Below are 24,294 nucleotides of genomic sequence, written 5' to 3' on the forward strand. Positions count from 1 at the left end.
TTGTGATCATCACCATTTATGTAGATAATCTTATTGTTGGGGGTGACAACTTGGATGAGATTGAGCATGTGAAAAGTCTTCTCAAAAGGAAGTTTGAGATGAAGGATTTGGAAGATCTACACTACTTTTTGGGAATTGAGGTCATTCGCATACCTGATGGATAAGGGTTAGGGTCGGCCGGCCATGTATGGGCGCCCAAGTGTGAATGGCCAAGTCACCTATAAGAGTCAAATGTAACCCTAAAATCCTCATTCTCATGTGTTGTGAATACAAGAGTGCTCTTGCCTTATCTCTTTGGTTTCCTTCTCCTGCGTGTGAGAGAGAGAGAGAGAGAGAGAGTGATAGAGCGATCGAGCACTGTGCAGCGGCACGGCGGCGGAGAGGCGGTAGAGCGGCGACGGCGGCTCCACTGCTGCGACGCGGGAATCCTTCAAGGTGGCGGTTGAGCGGTGAGTGACACACCCTTTGCATTCTGTTTGAGCTTCCTTCCCTGGTTGTATGCTTGCAGCCATTCGTGGCTCGCATACGGTGTCCGGCAAGTCCCCAGCTACGACCTGTGCGGCAAAAGCGCACAGATGGTATTTGGCTATCACAGAGACAATATGTATTGGACATGTTGTCCAAGTATGAGATGGCTGATTGTAAGTCAATCTCGATGCCATTAGATCAAAATGGAAAGCTTAGTGCGGATGCAGGTTATGTGTTGGAGGATCCCACTATGTACAGGAAGATTGTGGGGAGTTTGATCTATGTCACGATCAACAGGCCATATTTGAGTTACACTATTGGATTAGAGAGCCAGTTTATACAGGTTTCGCACAAACCACATCTTGACAGTGTGTGACGCACACTTCGGTATTTGAGGGCCATTTGATTATTGTTTTATGTAGCAGGTGTACCATTGGACCTATATGGGTACACAGATGTAGATTCGGTAGGTAACATCTCAGACAAGAGATCTACCAGTGCATTTATGTTTTCATTGGGGAGTGTTGCTGTGACATGGAGTAGCAAGAAGTAGCCCACAGTTGCCTTGTCGAGTATAGAGGAGCTGTGGTGGCAGTGTGTGAGGTAGCTTGGTTACGCAAGCTACTTGGCTGATTTGGGATTGCATGTGGAGAGAAAGGTTGTCATATATTGTGACAATCTTAGGAGTATACAATCGGCTAGGAACCTAGTTTTCCATGTGCAGACGAAACACATTGAGGTACATTACCACTTCATCAAAAGGAGAGAGTCTTGGTAGGCGACATCAACTTGGCCTATGTCAGCACACAGGATCAGGTCTCGCTGCCATCTTCACAAAGGCCTTGGGAGCTGAGAAGCTCCATAGATTTTGAGATATGCTTTGAGTTCTCATGAGAGCTGGAGTTGAGATTGAGATGTTAAGCTCAACATAAGCTAACACTCACGAGGCACCTGCATGTCCGTTCAACACTTATATCACTGGCAGGTTTGGTAGCTAGTGTCGACATATCTTTGCTAGAGATTCTACAGCTCGACTGCATCGACTAGTCCACACCTACCCACTCCACTTAGCATGTTCACATTATGGACCGCTTGTATATACTCTATTATGTGTGTTAGTCACTTTATCTTCTTTGTAGACCTCTTTTGTTGTGTCAAGAAGAAGAAGAATTTTCAGCCTCTCATCTTGTGTGTTCGCTTCTAGGGTTTGTGTGAGTGTGTGTGTACTTGCAAGAGCTCAAGCTCTCTTCTCCCCTACATCTTTTCTCAATAGGGTGGGTTTGGTAAGACTTAAATTTAATCCATCTTTACTCATCACTCTAATGAGGCAGTAGGCCTATACTCATGGAGCCTACTACCTCATTTTGAGTATGGTACTTAGGTTGGGGTGGGGGCACACACACACACACACACACACTTTTACTCCATTTGTGCTCATATGACACGTGTAATGGCACAAATTGCATGATAGCCTACTTTACTAGGATTATTTACTTCTACAACTCTTTCACATTGAGCCTATGGGTTGTTGTGACTTTGCCGCACCTCTGTACACGAATTATAAGATTCCTCCCTCCCCCAGCTTTTAAGGTGTGCAGGTGTAAAAACCTCCCCTTCTGATCTTATAATTATTCCCCTCTCTGAAATAAAAGAAAGATCCTGTTTTGTCCTAGAGAGAGAAAATTCCTAGAGGGAGGTAATTCAAAATTAAGATATTTTTGGATATAAAAATCCTCCTAGTGTCTAAAATGGTTTCCCCTGAAACAGATATTCAAAAAGAAATTTCCAATGTGCAATTGGAATAAATTGAAATCAGGTAAAAAGGACCTTAGCCTAAGGGTCCAGATTTTCTAAATTTTTTGAATTAAGGTTCCTATGGACCAATTAGATTAATTCAAATGTAGGGAGGAGATAAATTGAAGAATAAAAGGAAATCCCCCCAAAAATGAGTAAATACTCACATAAGATGAGTGAAGAGTTGACTAAGGACATTAGTTAAAAAAGAAGAGATATTTAGAAGAAATGATGCATTTTTGACACCTCAATGTGGAGGAATTCCCCTCATGAAGGAGGCGCCTATTTCACATATGTGGTTGAGTTTTAAACTCACAAATAATGAGATATTTTCATCTCTCTTGTCTCGTGCTTCAACTCTTCAACTAGATCCAAAAAGTAAGCTAAATTGACCAAAAAATGGTCAAAAATTGACCAAACTGATCTGAAAAATTCTAGAATCAGTTTGCTTGGTTAGAGTCTCACTTTTTCCTATAAATGAAGCCTCCCCCTTTGTAAATGGTTAATAGTGTTTTATGCATTGTTACTCTACTCCTCCCCAGAGCCAAAAACAGTGAATTTATTGATAATTCATTAGTTTTTGACCATTTCCTCTTCAAAAGAATTGGTGGCCACTCTTGTTGCAAACAAGAGTAGATCCCTCAACAAACCATCAAGCCAAAGGAAAGCTCACAAAAATTCATGTAAGCTAGAAATCCTACTTTTTCTTTTTTTCATTTAATGGTTTTCTAATTTTTGTTTTCTTTAAAATAAAAAATGATGCTATGCCTTGTTGGAAAGGCTTTCCCCCTCTCTTCATTCTTGAATCAGCCTTTCTTTATCCTAGATGTGTAATCAAATTGTTAGAATTAAACTTTTCATATTGTTTCTCTTTAAAAAGTGAAATTTGATTAGTTTAGAATGCTTTAAACCATTTGGGATAATTTCTAAGTAACTTGAGAATGAAAAAACTTGAAAAATGATCAGCCATGCAAAGGAGGTCATGGCAAAATTTTCTTAAATTTTGTGAAATAATTTTCATCTTTTATTATTCAAAAAGAGTAATCCCCCACCGCTTGTGTATTCTAAAAGTGTTATTTTTATTCTATGCATAGAAAAATGCATATTAAAAATAATTTTATAATAAAAGTGTTATTTTCATTAGAATTAATTTCTATGCATAGAAAGATGCATATTGTGAATATTTTGATTATAAAAGTGTTACTTTCATCAAAATTGATTTTTATGCATAAATAGATAAGAGTTATTCTCATTAATTTTGATTTTATGCATAGAAAGATGCATAAAGAAATTTATTTTTATTTCAAAAGAGTTACTCTCATTAATTTTGATTTTATGCATAGAAAGATGCATAAAGAAATTTATTTTTATTTCAAAAGAGTTTCTCTCATTAATTTTGATTTTATGCATAGAAAGATGCATAAAGAAATTTCTTTTTATTTCAAAAGAGTTTCTCTCATTAATTTTGATTTTATGCATAGAAAGATGCATAAAGAAATTTCTTTTTATTTCAAAAGAGTTACTCTCATTAATTTTGATTTTATGCATAGAAAGATGCATAAAGAAATTTATTTTTATTTCAAATATTCTTGAATTTTGGTTGAAATGTAATAAACTAAGCAAAACCACAATGAGGATTAATGGGATGAGTCCCTGTGATGATGTTCGTAGCTGGAATGACATTAATGACTTCAGCAAATCACTATGAGATTAGTGGATTGTGTTAGCAGATTGCTGCCTGTTAACACTTGACCCAGTGGATCAAGTTAAGGGATGTCAAATTAAAAATCTGTATAATTGAAAATTTCCATGAAGGACTGTTCAGATAGAAATTTTGGTCTAATGGACCATTATTGTGATAAGGATTCGAATGTTACGATCTGAGTGAATTATTATCTGATGATGAGTTTTATATAAGGGACCTTTATCCCAGGATTCTGTTGGGTTCACCAGACTATAAGGAACCCCAGAATCAGTTGGATCTTAAGGAAAAGAGTTCTCCTCTAATTTTGTGAGATGACGACATCTCGCGTTTTTTAAGTGGGGTAGGATGTAAGATTCCTCCTTTCGGCTTTTAAGGTGTGCAGGTGTAAAAACCTCCCCTTCTGATCTAATTATTCCCCTCTTTGAAATGAAAGAAAAATCCTAGAGATAGATGGTTGGGCTTTTAAGGTGTGCAGGTGTAAAAAGCTCCCCTTCTGATCTTATAATTATTCCTCTCTCTTAAGTCGGGTAGGATGTAAGATTCCTCCTCCGGCTTTTAAGGTGTGCAGGTGTAAAAACCTCCCCTTATAATTATTCCCCTCTCTGAAATAAAAGAAAGATCCTAGAGATAGATGGTTGGGCTTTGGGAACTTCTTCAGGAATAGCTCCTGATTGCGAGGTTTTGGCATCGAACTTCGTAGGTGAGGATGAGGTTGAAGGAGTAGAGGTTTTATCGGAGTTGGTTGTTGACGCAGATGGTAGGTCATTGTGTAGAGGGGCTTTTGCAGAAGAGGCTTGTATCATTTTGCATTCAGCATCATAGATATCCATTAAAGTTGGATCCTCTTCCTGGCAGTATGGTATTGTCAACTTTTTGTTGTTGACCATCATGATGACTCTATCGCTAGCAAAGCACAGTGGTGCTTAGGCAGCAAACCGTCCATTTATGCTCCAAGATTAAATCTACTTCCAACATATACTCAACCACAAAAAACTTGCAAGTGAGGGGGTTAGTTTCAATATACATTGTATGTTTAAAGTACCCCAGACATGGCATGTTGAAGTCTTGTGTAAAGGTAAATTTTTTAGGATGTGCCGTGAGTGTTGGTTGACCTAACAAATCCCATAGCTCGAGGGTCATGATCTTGTGTTCTCGTATTGGATAAAGCTGTGCTTGAGCTGTGGTGATTTTATGTGCAATTTCCAATCCAACGAAAATCCTAGGGATCTTTTCAGTAAGATATGTTGAAAGTTCCAACTCTTGCAAGGTTTCTTCCTCCTGTAATAGCAATTGTACATTGCCTTGCAGGAGTGTTCAAGGTGACTATTTGCATGGATTCATCTAGTGAATACAATGATTCACTTATCCAAGGTCCACCAAGGACGACATCATACTCAAGGGAATCTAGGGTAACATGGAATGTAAATTCCATATCGCCCATCAATTGTTTGAGTAGTGTTTCTAAAGTAACTTGGAACTTTAATGTTTTGTCCATTGGCTCCTCTTGAAATAGTATTGCTTGTAGGGGTCTAGTTTAGGTTGTCCCAATGAGACCCAAGTGTCTATTATCACGATGTTATGACTAGCTTGAGGGCTAATCAATGCGCGTTACGCTGAACATCATTGCCTGTAGGGAAATCTAACCATACCATGATAGAATCTTCCAAAGGAACCATGGGTGTTTCGGTTATTGTTTCAGCTTGAGATCCTGTGTCTGTTTCATATTCCCATTCACTTTCATCCTCTGTTTGGGTCTTAGCTTTTTCAAGAGTTCCCAATGCGTATATTGACACACTTGGCCCTCTGACAATTCTTAATGAGGGATGTTTGGATGTAACATACCCATCTTCACTAATAAAGAAATATCCATGCAATAGAGTTTTTATGGTATAAAAATCAATGATTTTATTAAATGAGTCATTTCTACTTAGAATCTTCAAATTCTAAGTCCAAATTTGGAATCTACGCGTGATTTTACCCTAATATAGGATGTTACTTCATCAAAGACACCAGATCAAGCTTATACGTAAATTTCAGTCATTTTTAGTTAAAAAGCGACGACCTTTGAACCTGACCAGGCGTCCGATTGACGAACAGTCTGAACCCCAATGACCAGGAGAACCTCTCGGACAAAAAAAAAAATTCGCCCCCCCGGGCGGTCCGGCACGCAAATCGAGGTCGACGCCCCAAATTTGGAGACCCTGTCCCAAAATTTGGACCGTACACACTTACCAAGGTGCCCGTACGATGGCCGCACAAGAACCAAAGGAGGACCGCCCAATGTGTGGTCCACACGTACCGCTACGTGGACACCCATGCTGCCCCTAACCAGATAAGGTACATGCGTACCACTCCTTTTCCTGTTAACCGACACCGTACCTTTTCCCTAGACCCATGCAGGCCACTGATCTACAACCTTTGCTGGTACACCGTCCTTTCGTCCTTGCTTTGTACAGCGCCCGTACCCATACCCAACAGCTATATAAACCCCCGGGGTGCTCCATGGGCAACACGCATTTCTGCGTAGCGTATGCTCTGTCGTGCCGCCGTCCATACCGTCGTCCTCGTCCCTGTGCAGTGTACTTGCAGTAGTACAGCCACCCCTCTCACACCCCCTCATTTGCCACTTTTCAGATAAGGCAATTTTTCTCTATCCCCCTCTTGCTAGGAGACAGTGTCCTTACATCTCACAATCCCCCCCCCATTTGCGTGGACTTTAGTGAGAGGTTTTTGCCTTAAGAGAGGGTTCATGCGCTGTGGTCTTTTGCTCATACGATGAGCAAACGATCTCAGAATTGAGATTCGACTGGAGCGTTTTGACCGCAACAACGAGCCCTACAAGACGACGTCCAAGATGCCCCCTTCCCGAAAATGTTAGAATATTGCCTAGGGAGGAGCGCGCAACAACAAGATTAGAGAAGATGCTCCCGACGCGGCTCCAACTCTCCCTTTACAACCCCCTCAAGGAAATGGTGGCTAGATTAGCTTGGTTATCTTTTAAAGAAGAGTTTTTTTTCATATTAGTGTTAATAAATGTGTATCTTTTCCTTTTAAAATAATGACATAAAATTGTATGAAGTTACGAATTGTGTGATGTTGTATTCAATAAATTGCATTAAAATTGTTATCTTTAAAGAGTGCAAGTTTTTCCTGGCTTCGACGCTAACTCCGTTCCGTGCTTGTGTAGCCGGGCGGCGTCGTTAAGCAAAGCCTGGGAATGGCCCAAGGTATCCTTCATACCATTGGGAGAATAAGGTTCGCCGATTGAGGCGAGAGATTATGATGCTACCTAGTTCTGAGGGCCCAGGCTAGTGCGGTGAATAAGCCCACCCTAGTGTGAAGACATCCCTCGGAGGGGCGGGATGATCGAGAGATGGAGCCTGAGAGGGCGACAGGCTTGAGTCCTGCCAAGCGATGAGGTGTATGGTCCCGTAGGGTTTTGCCCAGCATGTAGAGGCTGGAAGGCCGAATTCTAGATCATCGGCAGTATAAAGGAAAAGAATAAGAGAGCCGGTTTGGCTTGTATGGAATTGATTCATGTATAAACTTTTTTTTTATAAATCTTGTTTTTGGCATTATTGTACTGTGGAAAAAGATTGTTTTAACAAACCTTGTGTGAAAAGGGCCTTAATTAAGGAACATGTTTATTTATGTTAAACAGTGTGGTAGGATTAATTAGAAAACAAATTGACGTGTGAGTAGGGTGGAAAGTGGGAGGATGGAATGCCCCGACGGCACCATCCTACAGACGGGTGGACCCGATTAGTCGGGTAGCGTTCCAACAGATTAAGTGAAAGCCCTACGCTAGATAAATAGGTTCTTGGGCAACTCTATTCTAGAAGACTAGGCCAGCGGCTGTGCCTTGCATGGATGAGGAAAAAAGCGTTGCCTCTAGAAATCAAGTCTAGTAGTTGCCCAATTTATGATTACCTTATGGGTGATTTGATTTTTAGAAGATCGCGCTCCCCCCTATGGGATAGGACTAGGTCTTACCTATGAATCGTATCCTTGAATCTCTACATGGTCAAGGTGTCGATGAGTAGGAAATTTTCTCCAAGTTAAGACTTAGTGGACTATCTTAAGTGTTTCCCCTATTTTAGAAGGGGGAACCTTACATTGGAAACTTGTGAATCCTCACAGTCATGTTTTATGAAGTTCATTATGTCCTTGTATAACTCAGGATGAGCCATTAAAGATGCAAGTTCTGATGTGATGCTGGCTTTATCATTAGAGAAGAGCATTCCTCCGAATGAGGTTTTGAGAGACTGTTTTAATCTTGTAAGGGAATTATCGAATTCTTCACGTGCTTTCTCAAGCCTATAGTTCATACAGTCTGTTTCAAATGACTCTTCTGTAGAGAGTATGTCTTCCTCTTAAAAGGGGAAGCAGTACTCCTCTAGGCTTTGTATCCTGGTTGCTTTTTTAGGATTGGCATTATGAGGCTCAAGCCTATAGTTCATACAGTCTATTTCAAATGACTCTTCTGTAGAGAGTATGTCTTCCTCTTGAAAGGGGAAGCGGTACTCCTCTAGGCTTTGTATCCTGATTGCTTTTTTAGGATTGGCATTATGAGGCTCAATCACAACCGGTGACCCTGTAAGACATTCAACCAAGCTAAGCATGCTCTCCTTAGCTTGCTTTTTACATTCCGTATATGTCATGTGATCATTATTATCCATTTGGGGTGGTTGGGTGGGCTCTAGTTTTTTGATTGGTCTATGTGGTGTACTGAGCGAAGAGTAAGAACTTGTTTCATCCTCACTTAGTGATGTACTAGAACTTGTTTCATTCTCTGACTTTCTTTGGTTTGTCAATTTTTCACTATGTTTACCCATGCGACGAGATCGAATTTTCTTTTGGGTTTTTGTATCCTGTGTCGCACTTATGGGTGTCGAGGTTTGTGTGGTGGCCTTTAAGGTGGATGCTTCTGCATCATGTATAGCTTTTGGCTCTTTTGTGTTTATGCCCCCTTTTGGGTTTATGTCCTCTATAGACTCCTTTTCCCTGTCTTTTAATTCGACCTTGGTTTCGATAGTTTTTTGTAGTCCCTTGTTTTTCTTGGATTTAGAAGGTTTTGTTTTCTCTTTTAGGTTCTGTTTTAAAACATGTTCTTCTACCCATGTTGAGGTATTGTCTTTTACGTTCTTTTTGATTGTTTGTCGTGCCTTGGCTTGTAAGCATGTAAGCACATTCAAGGGCACCGTGGACAATTACCCGTTTTGTACACTTAAGATGTTAAGAGTTGTATTTTATGAGACAAGTTGGGACAAGTTGCATTGAAGCAACTCGTGCGACTCGTCTTGGGAAATCTTGGAACATGTGATCAATGCCATATCGTTCACACATTGGTCGTAAGGTGTTAGTGACTATGGGTATGGAAGTATTCCAAACTGTGCAATCTGCCACCTTGTGAGGTCCATGAAAATAGAAACACTGAAGTGTCCGATTAACTGCTTCCTGAGTAGTTTCTACCCTTTGGACTGTTTGTGTTTGGTGCACGGGAGATGGAGGTTTTGAGTCCATTGTGGATGAAGCGGGACACTTTTCAGTATCATGGTCAAAGGTTTTACAATATATGCAGGATAGAAGGACAGGTGCCTTGTATGCACAACAAGGATTGGGATAGTCGTAGTGATTGCATTTGACACAAGGCATTTTGCTCGTCACTATTAGAGGCATTAAGGATGTCTGGTTTTGAAGGTTTTACATCCTGTCTTAGGGATATTTGCTGTAAGGTTTTAAGCAAGCCTGCATGAAATTCAGGGAATGTTAATTCCGAGATCGATCTTTCTTTTGCCATTGCTTCACTTTGGTTTAGATGAGGAACACCTCGTAGCATAATCATCTTTTAGCATGTTGTCATCTAATCGTATTGCTTCTCTACAACATTGATCGAATGTTTCCGGATTGGATACAATGATCAAGTTATGTAAGCTGTTATTCTTCAAGCCCATCATGAAACATCTCCTTAATTGAACATCATTTAATTTTTCCCATGAGTCACAACATGAGTTCAAGGGTTTTATCCGAAGGATAAAATCTCTAATGGATTCATTTGGTTGACGCTCAATTGAATAGAGTTTTGTTACTACACTCCACCGATCACCTTGTCTAGAAAAGCCATGTATAAAGGCTGATTTCAAGGTTTTGAAGTTAGTCTTGATCGCTGGCATCAATGCAATGCCATCGACTAGCTTTTCCCTCTAAGCATAAGTTCAACGCATGCACCTTAGTGGGGCAGTTGGGATTTCCAAAGGCTTCACATCTTTGTTCAAACACTTAAATGAATTGAACAGGGTTTGTTGTTCCGTCATATTTGCCAATAATTTTGGAAATTTGTACGGCCGTATTTTTGTATGAGTCACTGAGGCCATATGTGAGTGCTCTTGTTGGAAGAGACTCACTGAGTCCTTGGGCCACCCCCTTCCTAGACTAGTCAGTATGTCCAAGTTGTGGGCATTCAGAAAAGGGTTGGTACTTATAGGATTTGCGGGAATGTTAGGCAAGGGGCCAAAGCCTGGTGGAATCGAAGTGACAGGGGGTGTAAAACCCGATGACACACTTGTTATTTATAGGCATGGCCAATGGCATTGGGAGGTGAATTTGTGGCATAGATCTCAATGGCTCGAAGATGTTAGCCATTGGGTTCAGTCCTTGTGTAATCCCTGGCAATCCCTCTATTGTGGCCATGTCAGAGTGCCTAAATGCTCCTTAATGAGGAATCACAATTTTTATATATATACTTTTCCACAGCCCTTTACAGCCTCAAGAGGCTTGGGGTACTCTTCGTCGGATCAAACATGTGTCTGTTTGCCCAAGTTTAGGCGCTATACGCACGTGCGACAGATATATTTTTCTAGAAAAAGCGTATGCTAGGAACTTCCCAGATGGAAGAGGAGGTCCTAAAACCTATTTTCCATCACTGTCTCAAGAGACGAAAAATTTTCTCCAGGAAATTTTCCCTGTTTTGCAGCACGTTTTTGAGGGTGTTCCAAAAGGAACTTTGAAAAACTCTGTATGAGGGAGTTGTAGTAATTTTGGAGTACTACAACTTTGTTTCCCTGAGTCGTCCGTGATTTTGTCATTTAGACCCTCAAAAAGTTGCCCGAATATGGCTCATCATTATTTTCGTGCTGTTTTTTGTGACCGTGGTTTTTGGGTTGTTTTTTACCTCGATTTTTGGGTCGAATTTTGAGGCTGCTAGTCGGAGGCCAAAATGATCGATTTTGACTTTGGACAACTAAGTCCAAAGTTGCAGATTTCACGTCGTGAACCGGACTTCGCGTGAAAATTAAATTTCGATTTTTTTTTTGCCACGTGAAACTAACCGAACTTCACGTGAAAATTAAATTTCGTTTTTTTTTTGGAGTCGTGGGAAATACGAATTTTTCATTTTGAGAGGGAATATTTTTTGAATTTAAAATGAAAGGGATATAGACATTTTCCCAAAAAATATAAGTGGAATCAAAAAAGTCAACCTTTTAATGACACCCCTTACACCCTTCATAAATGACCCCCAAAATGGACAAATTGACAACTCATGAGCATCTTCTCATTGAATGCTCATTAGCCTTAATGAGTTATGTAAAAAATGATTAAAGATTAATCTTTTCACTAATCTTTCTCTCTTTTATACTAATCAAGGACTCTAATTAACCACTAATCTCTAATTAATTCACACAATTGAGCACATCATTGGATAGAGCAAGGGAATGCTAATCTTTGTGCATCAACAATGGTGTAAATTAATCTAAAATAGGAGATTAATTAGACTCTTAATTATAGTCTCCTCTTTTAAGGTAAAATTAAGCAAAGAGAGTCAAATTTCTCCAATTGATGTGATTAGGTGTTTTGATGCATCTAGATGCTCTCAAAATACTCAAAAATCCCAATTTCAACTACTCATATAATCAATTTAGACCCCAATTAACACATTTTCTAAATTTTTAGTCTCTTGAACGAGATTAATCATCCTTAATGATAAAAACCAGTCCATTAAGAGAAATTAGTCAAACTCAAGGGTTTTTTTATGGTTTTAAGAAATGTTTCGAAAGATTAAGCTACTCCCAATGCTTGCTAACACTCTAATCCAAACAATTTCCACAAAAAATACACAATTAAACTAAAATTACTGATCTTAGATCTATGTTTAAACTAAAGAGAGCTAACATACACTAAGAATTGCATTCTCTTGTATTATCTGATGCAATGGATGCAAACTAAGCTTTATACAAACTATGTGCAAGCCCTAAGAACATGAAAAACCATAAAAACAATAAATTAATCTAAAAATTAAGCAAAAAGCATTATTTTCAAAAATAAAAAAGAGAGCTATTGTACACCAAATCTCACACAAATCACCATCAAATCCGCATCTTGTTCATGGGAAACCATTAATAAAGATAATGGGCAATGGATTATGTGTATATTAGAGGCAAAACGATGGAAAAAGCCAATGGATGGCTCCTCACAGAGTGGTGCCCAAAATGTTATGGCTCACCTTAACCCTCCTTGAAACACATCCCAAAAGAGCTTACCTGGTAAACCGCAACTGTCATAAGGATCTTTCCAATGGCCAAGCTCGTAACCCTTGAGGTCTCCAAGATCTACAACTTCTTGAGAAGCAATTCCACCGCGTCTCTTGTGAGCGTTGTCACATCGCCGCGTTGCACTACTACGGGTCCTCGTCTCTCCTCTCACCTCAATTCACTCACACACACTCACTAGCATGCATTAGGGAGAGAGACTAGCAAGAGGATTAGTAAGAGCAAGACTCAATTGCACAATGGGATAGTATCTTGTATTATGAGAGAAATTCACTTATATACATGGCCATAAGTGTTCACACTCACTTAAACTACGGCCGACCGGGCACTTTAGGCTTATAAGAGGCCTAATGTTATTACAATGTTTACTCTCATAATATATCCATGAAGTATATCACTTAGGACTTCATCCTATCTTGTTACTACACGCTCTTGAAGTGGAAATCGCCAACAAATACTCTGTCACACCATTACGGGCGCCCGCCCGTCCAAGTTGTAGATTTGGACACTATTGTTTCATATCATGAATGTATGACCCTTTGGTGTATCTACCGTGGCTCCTTGATGTAAGATAATGGCGGTAGCTCTTGTTAATCCTAGAATAATTGGATTAACATATATATACAAAGGATATGATTCTAGATTTACTATTATCGAGTTGTAAGATACACATGGGGTTATTAATGAGGTCAGCCAATATCTAGATGCATGGTACATGTCTATGTCAGAGGCAAGTTGGAGCTTATACCAATATGATTTACATGATGAAAAGCCAAATATACAAAGGTTGCAAGTTCATCTTCTCATGCAAAATAATGTTATATTCAATGACCATGATGATTTGCGTGATGTAATTAGTTGTGATAGAAACCAAAGAACTACTCTCATCGAATGGTTCAGAGCTAATCAATTGCATGTAGATGCAAATAGCTTGTTATATGTTGATTTTCCTTGCAAGTGTGTGTGGAATATAGCTCTTCGTTCATGGACTAAAAGAAAAAAGGAAAATGTGATTGGATGTATGTATAATGTTAGCTTGAGTGCAGGTGAGCAATACTATCTACGCATGTTACTCATATTATGTAAAGGTTGCAAATCTTTTGAGGAAGTACGAATAGTGAATGGACATTTGTATCCCTATTTTAAGGCTGCATGTGAAGCTAGAGGAATGCTAGAGAGTGATGAGGAGTGGTATATCTGTCTTCAAGAAGATGCATTTCAGAAAGCAAGATTCCAATTGCGTCAACTTTTTGTCATTATTCTGGTTTTTGTGAGCCTATATCTCCTAAGCAACTTTGGAACGAATTCTCTACCAAACTTTCAGATGATTTTTTTCATGGCTTGCAGAGAAGTTGTGCTGACGTTGGTGTTTGTCATTCTGAGCGAAGAATCAAGCTCTGTTACACATGCAAGACCTCTTGCAACAATATGGAAAACGGTTACATGATTTTGAAGGGTTGCCTCTTCGTAATAGATCAAGTTTTGCTATTATCAACCATGGTTTGCTGATGGAAGAGATGATGTTTGATTATGTTCAACAAGCTGATTTGGTTGTTTCCATGAAAATGAGTCTAAATAGTTGTCAATCAAGAGCATTTGATACCATCCTTAAGGCCGTTTCTTTGAATAATGGTGGTGTTTTTGTCCTTGATGGACCAGGTTGATTAGGCAAAACATATCTTTATAATGCCTGCTATCTCGATTACGTGGAAAGAATCAAGTTGCTTTGGCATGTGCATCTTCTGGAATAGCTACATTGTTACTTTCAAATGGACGCATTGCACACTCACGTTTCAAAAGTCCATTGGTGCTAAATGCTTTTAGCACATGTATGTGAATGTTTTAAAGCTCACCCAAAACATGCAGGTCATTCAAAGTGGTTATGATTGTACAAAACTTGAACTTGTCAAATGGACTTTACGAATTGGGGATGACTCTATAGACTATCTAGACAATCAAAGTGGTAATTTCACCACGAATTGGGGATGGCTCTATAGATCATCCAGACAACTAAGGTAGAGTTGTAATTCCACCACGAATGCTGATCCATGGGAACTCCCTGTTAAGTTTGGTAGAATGGGTTTACAAAGATCTTCAAAGAATGGAGGATTATACATGCTTCTTCAAAGACCACACTATTCTTGCACCACAAAATTAAGAGGTAAATGAGATCAATGAACTAGCCTTGCCTGCATTACCTGGTCTTGAAAGAGAATACCTCAGTGCCGATTTGGTTGTTTCTTCTGAGAATGATAGAAGAGAATGCCGATTTGGTTGTTTCTTCTGAGAATGATAGAATATTGTATGTAGTTGAGTACTTGAATAGTTTGAACTTAGGAGGTGGTTACCCTCCTCACCACTTGCTTCTGAAGATGAATGTTCCTATCATGTTGCTTTGTAATTTGAACCCTTGGCAGGGACTTTGCACTAGTATAAAATTGATATGCAAGCAATTTCACTCAAAGGTGATAGAAGAAGAAATTATTACAGGTACAAACATTGGAGCTAGGGTCTTTATTCCTAGGATAACATTCATACCATCTATGCTTCCTTTTAACATGAGAAAGCGACAATTTCCTATAAGGCTAGCTTTTAATATGTCAATAAATAAGACCCAAGGACAAACATTGAGTGTGTTGGGACTTTATTTGGCCATACAAGTTTTCACACATGGACAATTGTATGTTGTTATGTCACGTATCAGATCATCAGATTCCGTGAAAGTGTGTATAAAAGATACTATGGACCATGAAAGCAGCAGTGAAGGTGCAAACAAAGTCTACACAGGTAATGTTGTCTACAAAGAGGTATTGCAAATGGCATCCAGAAGAATGTAAATGTAACCTTTGCCCAGAAGGTATAGAATAAGCCGTTGATACATGAGCCTACAAATGCTACAGACAAATGCTACAGACTACAATGATAGATATCTTTGTATCAATCAAGTAAGCATTTGGAAGGAGAATGTTTGCAAAGATATGACATGTGCAATCTATGTTGTCTTTCAGTAAGTGTGCATGATTTCAAGTTAATTTATGTTTCTTTTAGAATGACAATTATTTTATTATGATGCGAAGACATGAAGTTAAATAGGAGTTGGATGGTAAAATTCCTTCAATTTATCTCCCACACTGGCATTACCATTACTGGTAATATTGAAATGATATATATAAATATATTTACACTGTGTGGAATAAATGGTTGACATTGAGGTAAAGCCACCATGTAGATCCACAAGTATGGAGTGCCCCATCTATTGCTCAAGGGGTGGTTCAAATTCTTGAGATGGCTGTAGGGGCAAGGTGAGTTCTTCTTTGTTTTTATAACATTTGGATAAGCAAATGTTTTGCTTTTGACTTGCTTTCATTTACAGTGGAGAGAGAGAGAGAGAGAGAGAGAGAGAGAGAGAGAGAGAGAGAGCTCAAAACTTGTGTAAATGATTAGTGAAGTGTAGTGTCGTATTTGATATCACAGGTAATATTGCTTAGGTTGGATGTGGCAAGGAGATCATTTTCATTTATTTATGGCGATGAACAAGATATTGAAGATATTAATCTCGACGTTTGCTATAATATAATCATCATTGTTTACCATAATCTATTTAATCTTCATGGCTCAATTGTAGACCCTCGATCTTGGGAAGGACAAGCAATAACATCTCTAATGATCAAATTCTTAGAGTGCACAGGTGTATTAAGGTATAAAAACTTGCTTTTTATGTAGTTTTTACGTTTAGTTATTATTGATACATTTTTTTAAAACAACGAATATCTTTATTTTTTGGAACCTAGATTATTGCTAGGTTTGTATGGTCCAGACACTTACAACGAGAGCTTTAGGCTCCTTGGAATTTTACAATTAAACCTAGATTATTGCTGGGTTTATATGGTCCAGACACTTACAATGAGAGCTTTAGGCTCCTTGGAATTTACAATCTAAGATTGCAAAAGATTGCGGATCAGCTTCATGTACATGTAATGTTTGTAGACTATAAAAAGCCTAATAGGTTAGATTTTCAGTGCATAGGCATTGGATATTACAGAATTTTCCGATTTGCTGTTTACAAGCCTGTTCAAACGCTATTCATCTCAATATTGATCCACCGAATGAGTTTTGTAAGGTTTTATCTTTCGGCTTTTTTTTCTTTATTGCAATAGCTAATGGTATTATCTTATATATATTTTTTGGACAGATGGAGGCGAGGAGTATAGGCTTCCACAAGGAGCTCGAAGATTGTTTTAATGGTTTGCTCATGTGTATTAAAATTGTCACTATTCTACTACATTGGGTTAGAATGCTAGATGTATATGTATGCCAAGTCTGGTGCTTATTCAAAAAGAAAAGAAAGTGCTTTAAGAGCTCTGATATATATGGCAAGCATGATGTGTTTATATATATATATATATATATATATATATATATATATATATATATATATATATATGTTATCAAGTTGAGGACCACGAGGCCCAAAATGGGTTTCAAATATAAGGCCTTTTTCTCCTCTTCATATGAGGATGAGTTTGTGTTTTTATGCATGTAGGAATACTCTTGCCCATCGGAAACGGGTCATGCCACTAGTCATTTTTAAAAGGGCAAGCCTGCTCATGGTAACCCATGTGATTGTGCTCATCAATTAGAAAGCTCAAGCTTTGTGTTCTACTCTTCTTGAAAATGGGTTGTTGTAACCCATTTGATTGGGATCACATGGCAGGGAGTGTTGACCTTTTTGTTTTGCTCTTCGTCATTGTGCCTTTCTTGAGAGTGTGCGACTCTCTCATTGATGAAGGTTTAAGACAATAGCTTATGTATGGATTGCTCTTAAGGAATTTGGTTTTGATGAAGGGAAGTATGTTTGAAATTGGAAATACTTTCAAATATTTGACAAGAATGACCTCAATGATTTTTAAAATCCATTTTTACATTGGCATGGTGAGACCTAGGGACATCGAAAGGAGAAGAGTGTCCGGTCTAATGTGAAATGTCCGATGGTGTAGAGAAAAGCTACTACAATCGATCTCCTGCACACACACAATCAAAATGGCCTGCACCCGTCTTCCCTTCGCTAATGCACTGGCTTTCCAGAAAAGCTCAGATTGTGGATTATTCAATGCGTCTCCAAAGCAACTTCTCAGGGCAACGTTCTCCAAGCCTAATGGGCTTTCTTTGGGGTACACTAACCCTAGCCCTAACCCTAACCCTAACCCTAGGCTGTATGCAACCAGTGAATCTGCACCTCCAGCTCTATCCTCAATGCCCGAGGTTGGTTCAAGGGAAATTCTAAGCAATCTTAAATTCAAGATTTGCACTCTTAAAAAAATAAATAAAAAATCCTGCATTTTTGATGGCAACCACACCCCCGTCCCCCCTAAATTTGTTGTGTGTCGTAGAGGGCTTTCAGCTGATCGAAGCACTCATCAACAAGAGAGATTTGACCGAAACAGAAACCGAGGTTGTCATGCAGAATCTGTTAAGCAGCGGTGATGCAGCTCAAGTCAGTGCTTTTCTCGTGCTGCTCAGAGCTAAGGGTGAAACCTTTGAAGAGGTTCACTCCCCCACTTCATTTGAGTTCAATATGTGTGTGTGTGTGTGTGTGTGTGCGCGCTCTCTCTCTCTCTCTCTCTCCCTCTCCCAAATTTACATGTACTCTATGTATGCATCCATGCATGCGCAGATTTACACAATGTATGTGCTTATATAATTAATGGGGCGTAAGAGCTGGCAATTATTTCATGTTTGATGTACTTTGTGCCTCAAAGAGCTTAGTTTCATATAAATGTATGAATGTAAAAACATACATCCAAGCATGCATGCATGTATGTCTGTATGTAAGTATGAATATGTATGCATGCATGCTTAAAGATATCTATAATTATGTTTATCGCTAGATTATCTTGTTAAGCTCTCATTAATCAAATCAGCACAATTTGTTAACTGGCTTGGCATTTGTTGTCAACTCAAAGACTTACTTCCCTTTGCTTGATTTATTTTGACATGTAGGTTAGTGGCCTTGCTCGAGCCATGATAAGTCAATGCATATCTGTGGAAGGTGTAACTGGCGCCCTTGATATTGTTGGTACTGGGGGAGATGGTGCCAATACTGTCAACATTTCCACAGCAGCTTGTATTCTAGCTGCTGCATGTGGAGCTAAAGTGGCTAAGGTATTGCCAAGTGCAGTATGTGTGTGTGTGTGGGTGTGTGTGTGAGAGAGAGAGAGAGAGAGAGAGAGAGAGATTAACCATATACTAAAGACCCAATGGGCCTATGAGACCAAAGTGATACAATAATGCCCATGGCATATCTCATCATGGAATAGAAAATAAAACAGAAACAAAATAAAACTATCTCATTGGAGTGATACAGAACTGTCCATGGAAAGCCCATCATGGAATACCAGGAACATGAAACATGAGAGGAGCATCAACCCCCAATAGATCATAGATGGTATATCACTCTCCAAAATATCAAGTATGGGGCTAATGAGTATGGCTGAGAGGTTTCCCCGAGCTATGTCATGTGGAAAGGTAGCTCAATAGCGATGGAGCATGTCCTGGATATTGAGCGGATCGTGGCCGATGTTCGGGGGGTTGGGGCTGTGGGGCATGCTGGAATATGGAGGCTCGGTTTGAGGTAACTCCTCTCGGGCGAGGTGGGTCAAGAGGAGCCTGAGATAGGTCCACGGGATCCATTGTATGGGTGTCCTCCTAGTGGGTTTGGAAGAAGCTGGTGATGGTTGGCTGGTGAGGGAGGGGTCAAGTGGCTGGGGCTCTCCATGGTAGGCACCGCTAAAGCTGCATCCACACCTCCAACATCGGCAACTAATGCCATCTTATTAATTTCTGAACGCCACCAAGAGGGATTAAGAGGTGAGGAAAAGAAGATTGGAGGAGGAGCTAAACCAGGAGAGGGATGTTGCCAAAAAGGGATTTTGTGGGGCTGAGAAGGGTTAGCTGAGGGGTGTAGACAGCTTCATCAGGTCACTGTTTTGTTATGAGTTTTGGGAATGTGACTTAGTTTGAAGTTGCTTTGAGAATGGTATCTTCCACACATGGAAGGTCATTGCTCTTCGGATAGTCATGGACGCTTGAGCAACTTTTAGCTCTTGGACTGATCCTAGGGTGGTACAAGTTAAAGATGCAGTGAGTTTGGTGTTCGTGGATTGTGAAGGTAGGGTATCAAGAAGAGGTCTATGATCATACCATTGGAAAAGATTTTATGAAGCATGCATGTATTGGCATTTGTTTGAGATGAGATTTTATTTCTAAATTTTGTAATTTTGTGTGCTGTTTATATGGCTTATCATTTCTTGTCATTTTTTCAAATAACGTGGATATTTTTTTGCACGAGAAATTCGCAGCAAGGCAACCGATCCAGTTCTTCAGCTTGTGGCAGTGCAGATGTTCTGGAGGCCTTTGGCGTAGCCATTGATTTGGGACCAAAGGTGAATATTGGTGCTGAATTCCAACTTTATAACCTGCTAAAGAGAAATGTCTGACTGCCATACAGCTGTGATTAGTTAGTGGAAATATAGGGTTTTTATGGGTCTGATTATTTTGAAGCTTATGCTTGGCTATATCACCATAATTTTCATGGTAAATACTGATGCTTCCATGAGCTAAAACACACACTTTGCTTTGAAGTAGGGAGTTGCCAAATGTGTGAACGAGATAGGTATCGGCTTTATGATGGCACCCAAGTTCCATCCGGCCATGAAAGTCGTGGCTCCTGTGAGACGTTCATTGAAAGTGAAGACCGTCTTCAACATTCTGGGCCCCATGCTTAATCCAGCTCGTGTGCCATATGCAGTTGTCGGTGTCTACAATGCCAACCTTGTGAGTAAATTAGCTTTTTAAATAATATTCATTAATTACAAATTGCACCATTTTAGTTGACTCAATGCAGCTTTCTGTGTGTGGAGGTCCAAAAAATGGCCAAGGCTCTTCAACAGTTTGGGATTACAAGGGCTCTTGTTGTTCACTCAGAAGGCTTGGATGAAATGAGTCCACTGGGTAGGTTTTCTGATTTAGTGCTGGCTTGCATGGGAAACCTTGATTCAAAAGTGTGCCCAATATTAGACTAAAACTCCTGTGCAAGAGAGTGCCTTTACCGATGATCGATCTTTCTCTGGTTTGACAGTGTAACATGTTATACATTTGAGCGTGAGACATTGATGTTTGTGGGCTTTTGTTTAGGTCCTGGATTTATCTTGGAGGTTACATCAGACAAAATTGTTGAGCTCAAAATAGATCCATGTAAAGCTTCTCTTTTCTTTGTATTGCTCTCCGAAGGGGATATTACACTATCATCCCATACATTTGTCTTGTTTATGTGATTGTTGCCCACCTAAATGCTAGGGTGTGAGTAGTAGTGTGGTGGTCTATGGTACTGTCAAGCTGACTAAACAGCAACCATTACAAAGTCTTTGACTTCTTCCTCTTCTCTTATAATATGCTGGGCACATGGTTTGTATATGCTTCTACGTCTTTGACTTCTTCCTCTTCTCTTATAATATGCTGGGCGCATGGTTTGTATATGCTTCTACGTCTTGGGGGGAGAGAGCAGTATAGTGAGAGAGTAGTTTGAAAATAGTTTTAAACTCTAGTATGCACCCTTGGCAACGTTTGTTAAAGATGGCATGGGAACACACATGAATAAGCTCTGAAAAACTCAAGATACAACAAAGGTGGGTTTTCTCAAGGGATGCAACACACTTACAATACACGAGGGGATTTATTTTTCCATTAAGGATAGTTTATTTGATCATTTGGGTTCTTGATCAATCCAGTAGTAGCTCAGTTGGAATGACATTGTTGGCGATTTATATATTCAGAGTCCCTCATATCATGGGTCCTCTCCTCATTATGAGGGTTCATCGGTTGATCTGTTTCGTGATGGCCCATGATACTTTCTTGATTAGTATTGTTTTTTTTGGGGTGGATGCTGGCTTGATTTTTTTCTTTCTTATTTGTATTTTTTATGCAATCTTGCCAGTGGACTACCAGATACCCCGATGCAAGCTAGAAGATCTGCAAGGGGGTGATTCACAGTTCAATGCAAAGGTTCTCCGTGATGTGCTCAGTGGGAGTAAGGGGCCCATTGCAGATGCATTGGTAATGCTAAAAAATCCTTTCAAGACTGAGGTTTGCTTTGGTCCTGTTGTGCACAGCTTGTTGTCACATGATTGCCTTTTTATTTGCTTCATTTGCAGATCTTAAATGCAGCAGCAGGGTTAATGGCCTCTGGCATGGTGAAGGATTTAGCACAAGGGTTACATCTAGCTAGAGAAACCCATCAGTCGGGTAAAGGTCTGAAGGTCCTTGACGGATGGGTGCGACTCTCTCAGGTAACTATCTTGATTACAAAGATTACACTCCATGACATCCTGTCTCTTAGCATCATGAGAGATGAGTCGCTGGGAGAGTAGCTCATTACAATGACCCAGTTTCACTTGTTATAACAGACATTGAAGGAGGAGGAAGAAAAGGTGATGAGCACCACCTGCTAGTACAACTGCATGGCAAGCATCACTTCATTGGTGGGCCATGGTGTAGCTGGATATCCATACTCTGTGCTACACATACGATTCCTTTTTTGTCTAGATTACACAGTCTATTATGCAAGATTCCTTTTTTGTCTAGATTACACAGTCTATTATGCAATAAGTTACGATTACACAGTCTATTATCCAATAAGTTACGTGCACTACGGTTATGAGGAACAAAAGGCCATCATTCTTGTGAGTACATGCATAGGACTTTTTGAAGGATGTATGCTTAGAAAATCGAGATGTATGCTTAGAAGATCGAGATGTATGCATAGGACTTTTTGGAGGATGTATGCTTAGAAGATCGAGATGAGTTTAAGCATGTGCTATGCAGAGTGTATGCTACCTGCAGCTTAAAGGTGTTGCTCCTTCAACTCCAGAGCTGAATAGGAACTACAGTTTTTTTGGTCAACTGATTGTTTACAATTCAGGCTTTATATGTAAGTTCTTTTCCTTCTTCCAAATCACAAGGGTTTCTTATTGAACTCGTCTATGTGTATAATACCTTTAAATTGTGGTGTGGGCAAGCCAAAATTTTTGAACATCGTACTTGGCACAATCCAAGCAGGAGAAGTATCTTATCTAGCCTGTCTCACTTTTGAAATGAATTAAATATTTTACATGGGATAATAAGTAGATGAGAGCTTGTGTCATTAAGCAAATTTTCTCAATGGATTTCATGCTTTATGCATACAAATACTTAATTTTTTATCACATTAACGTAATCATATTAGTTGAGAGAGAGAGAGAGAATCCTTGGTGTATGGGACTTATTTAGGAAGTAAAAATACATGTCAATGGGCCTAGCTTGAGCTGTGCTATTTAGGCGTGCTGTAGGTTAAGAAGAAAACGTGTCAACAAGCATGAGATAAATGTAGTACTCACCTCAAGCATTGTGCCTAGTGGCTACTCTAGGTGGGGAGAAATTGGTCTTGTTGATTGAGAATCCTTTCTCTTCCTTTCTCTCCTTCAGTAGCTTTTGTGGAAGGCATGTGAGACCAAAATAGTATAGTAGTATATGTACAATATAATGTGAATAGAAAATTCATAAAGCATCCCTTAAATGTTGTTGCAACAAAGAAATGTAACATTAAAGTACTTCTAACCTAGTATATGTTACATGTAAAAGCATTATGATCTCCTAGTGGGTATTGGACATATGTTTTTTTTGCCTATGCTATAAAAGAATTGAGCTCCAATGTGACAATGTTGGCAAAGAATCTTAACTTTTAAGGGCTTAGATAGTGAACCCTCCATGTGAACATGGAATGCATCCATAATCCTTATGACAAGCATTTCTCTGCTCGAGTCTCAGAGACGAGTGTGCTCGTCTCTGACCCCAGCTCGAAAAACAAAACAAACATCCATAATCCTTATGTGCCTTGGTTGGCTTCATCATGAATGTTATCTGCTTTGGATTCTTTACATCCTTATTTACCTTGGGTAGCCTAAGATGCTTGTAGAAAAGCAAGGGTCCAGGGCTGGCCACGTGGTGACTCTTTTCTAAGAAACCCTTGGATGCCTGTGCTAGATCTCCTCTTCTAATGTTCTCTACTGGTTGATTGTCGGCAGTTTGAGAGCTGTTCGTTACAGCAGGCAAAGCGGCTTGCAACTGGTCGTGTACAACAGTCAAGGCACCTTCTCTACCGACTGTTTAGGTTTCATATCACACATGAGGGCATTTGCCTGGCTCTATGATGCTGGTCGACCTGCTGTGGGGCTGGTTGAGAGCTGTTCGAGTCCCACGTGAACGGAGACAGCCGCAGCTTTCTGTCTTGTTGCTCACCCCGACGTGAGAGCCTAGATTTATCCTAGAAGAAGATGCTCCGAGTCTTGTGATTCCTGATTCACTTATTATCGTCCTGATCTTTCACGCACGCAATTCCAGAATAATAAATTCAACATTAACTTTCAAGATATGCAGATGCCATGGTTTTAACTTTTATCTAGAAATTTTACCTTAAAGAATAGGGTCATGGGATGATTAAGAAACGTGTGAAAGGAGAAGGACGCCCAATGGAATACTTCATGATATTAATGCCCTATTTTATGCGGAGAATTGTGCGTGTTAGGTTGGTTGTACGACACTACTATGCACGTTCTTCATCAAAAGGGGACTCTTGTTGCTTAGGTTCATCACAGGAGTGTTCTCCGGTGCCATTTTTCTTGCATCAAGTCTTTCTTTGACCATGGGTATCTAGTCCAAGTGCCAGTTAGAGGTGGGAAAATTACTGCT

The 24,294-nt window shown here is 39.6% G+C and overlaps 1 protein-coding gene across 3 annotated transcripts; it reads left to right on the forward strand.

Moving 5' to 3' along the window:
* Window positions 1-17,520: 17,520 nt before the first annotated feature.
* Window positions 17,521-22,543, forward strand: TRP1 (tryptophan biosynthesis 1). Of its 3 annotated transcripts, XR_015261996.1 has the most exons (11): window positions 17,521-17,775; window positions 17,906-18,058; window positions 18,514-18,675; window positions 19,872-19,955; window positions 20,158-20,346; window positions 20,433-20,523; window positions 20,707-20,766; window positions 21,506-21,624; window positions 21,723-21,857; window positions 21,975-22,095; window positions 22,135-22,275. XR_015261996.1 is itself a non-coding variant. In XM_086774059.1 (10 exons), the coding sequence occupies exons 1-10, from the start codon at window positions 17,554-17,556 to the stop codon at window positions 22,017-22,019; spliced, it is 1,260 nt and encodes a 419-aa protein (XP_086630185.1). In that variant the 5' UTR covers window positions 17,521-17,553; the 3' UTR covers window positions 22,020-22,543. The 3 variants fall into 3 exon arrangements, 2 of the variants coding, with proteins under 2 accessions (XP_086630185.1, XP_086630186.1); XM_086774059.1 differs by having other exon boundaries at window positions 21,975-22,543; XM_086774060.1 differs by having other exon boundaries at window positions 17,915-18,058; window positions 21,975-22,543.
* The last annotated feature ends 1,751 nt before the right edge of the window (window positions 22,544-24,294 follow it).

Source organism: Cibotium barometz, chromosome 34 (genome assembly GCF_041138505.1).
Source record: "Cibotium barometz isolate CiBa-2024 chromosome 34, ASM4113850v1, whole genome shotgun sequence".
Lineage (NCBI taxonomy): Eukaryota > Viridiplantae > Streptophyta > Polypodiopsida > Cyatheales > Cibotiaceae > Cibotium > Cibotium barometz.

Excerpts from the sequence above, each read along its gene's own strand:
- TRP1 (XM_086774059.1), top strand. The coding sequence starts at position 17,554 with ATGGCCTGCACCCGTCTTCCCTTCGCTAATGCACTGGCTTTCCAGAAA. Across the intron at positions 18,676-19,871 it reads GTGGAGCTAAAGTGGCTAAG|CAAGGCAACCGATCCAGTTC; the intron begins GTATTGCCAAGT and ends AGAAATTCGCAG. Across the intron at positions 20,767-21,505 it reads TGAGCTCAAAATAGATCCAT|TGGACTACCAGATACCCCGA; the intron begins GTAAAGCTTCTC and ends CAATCTTGCCAG.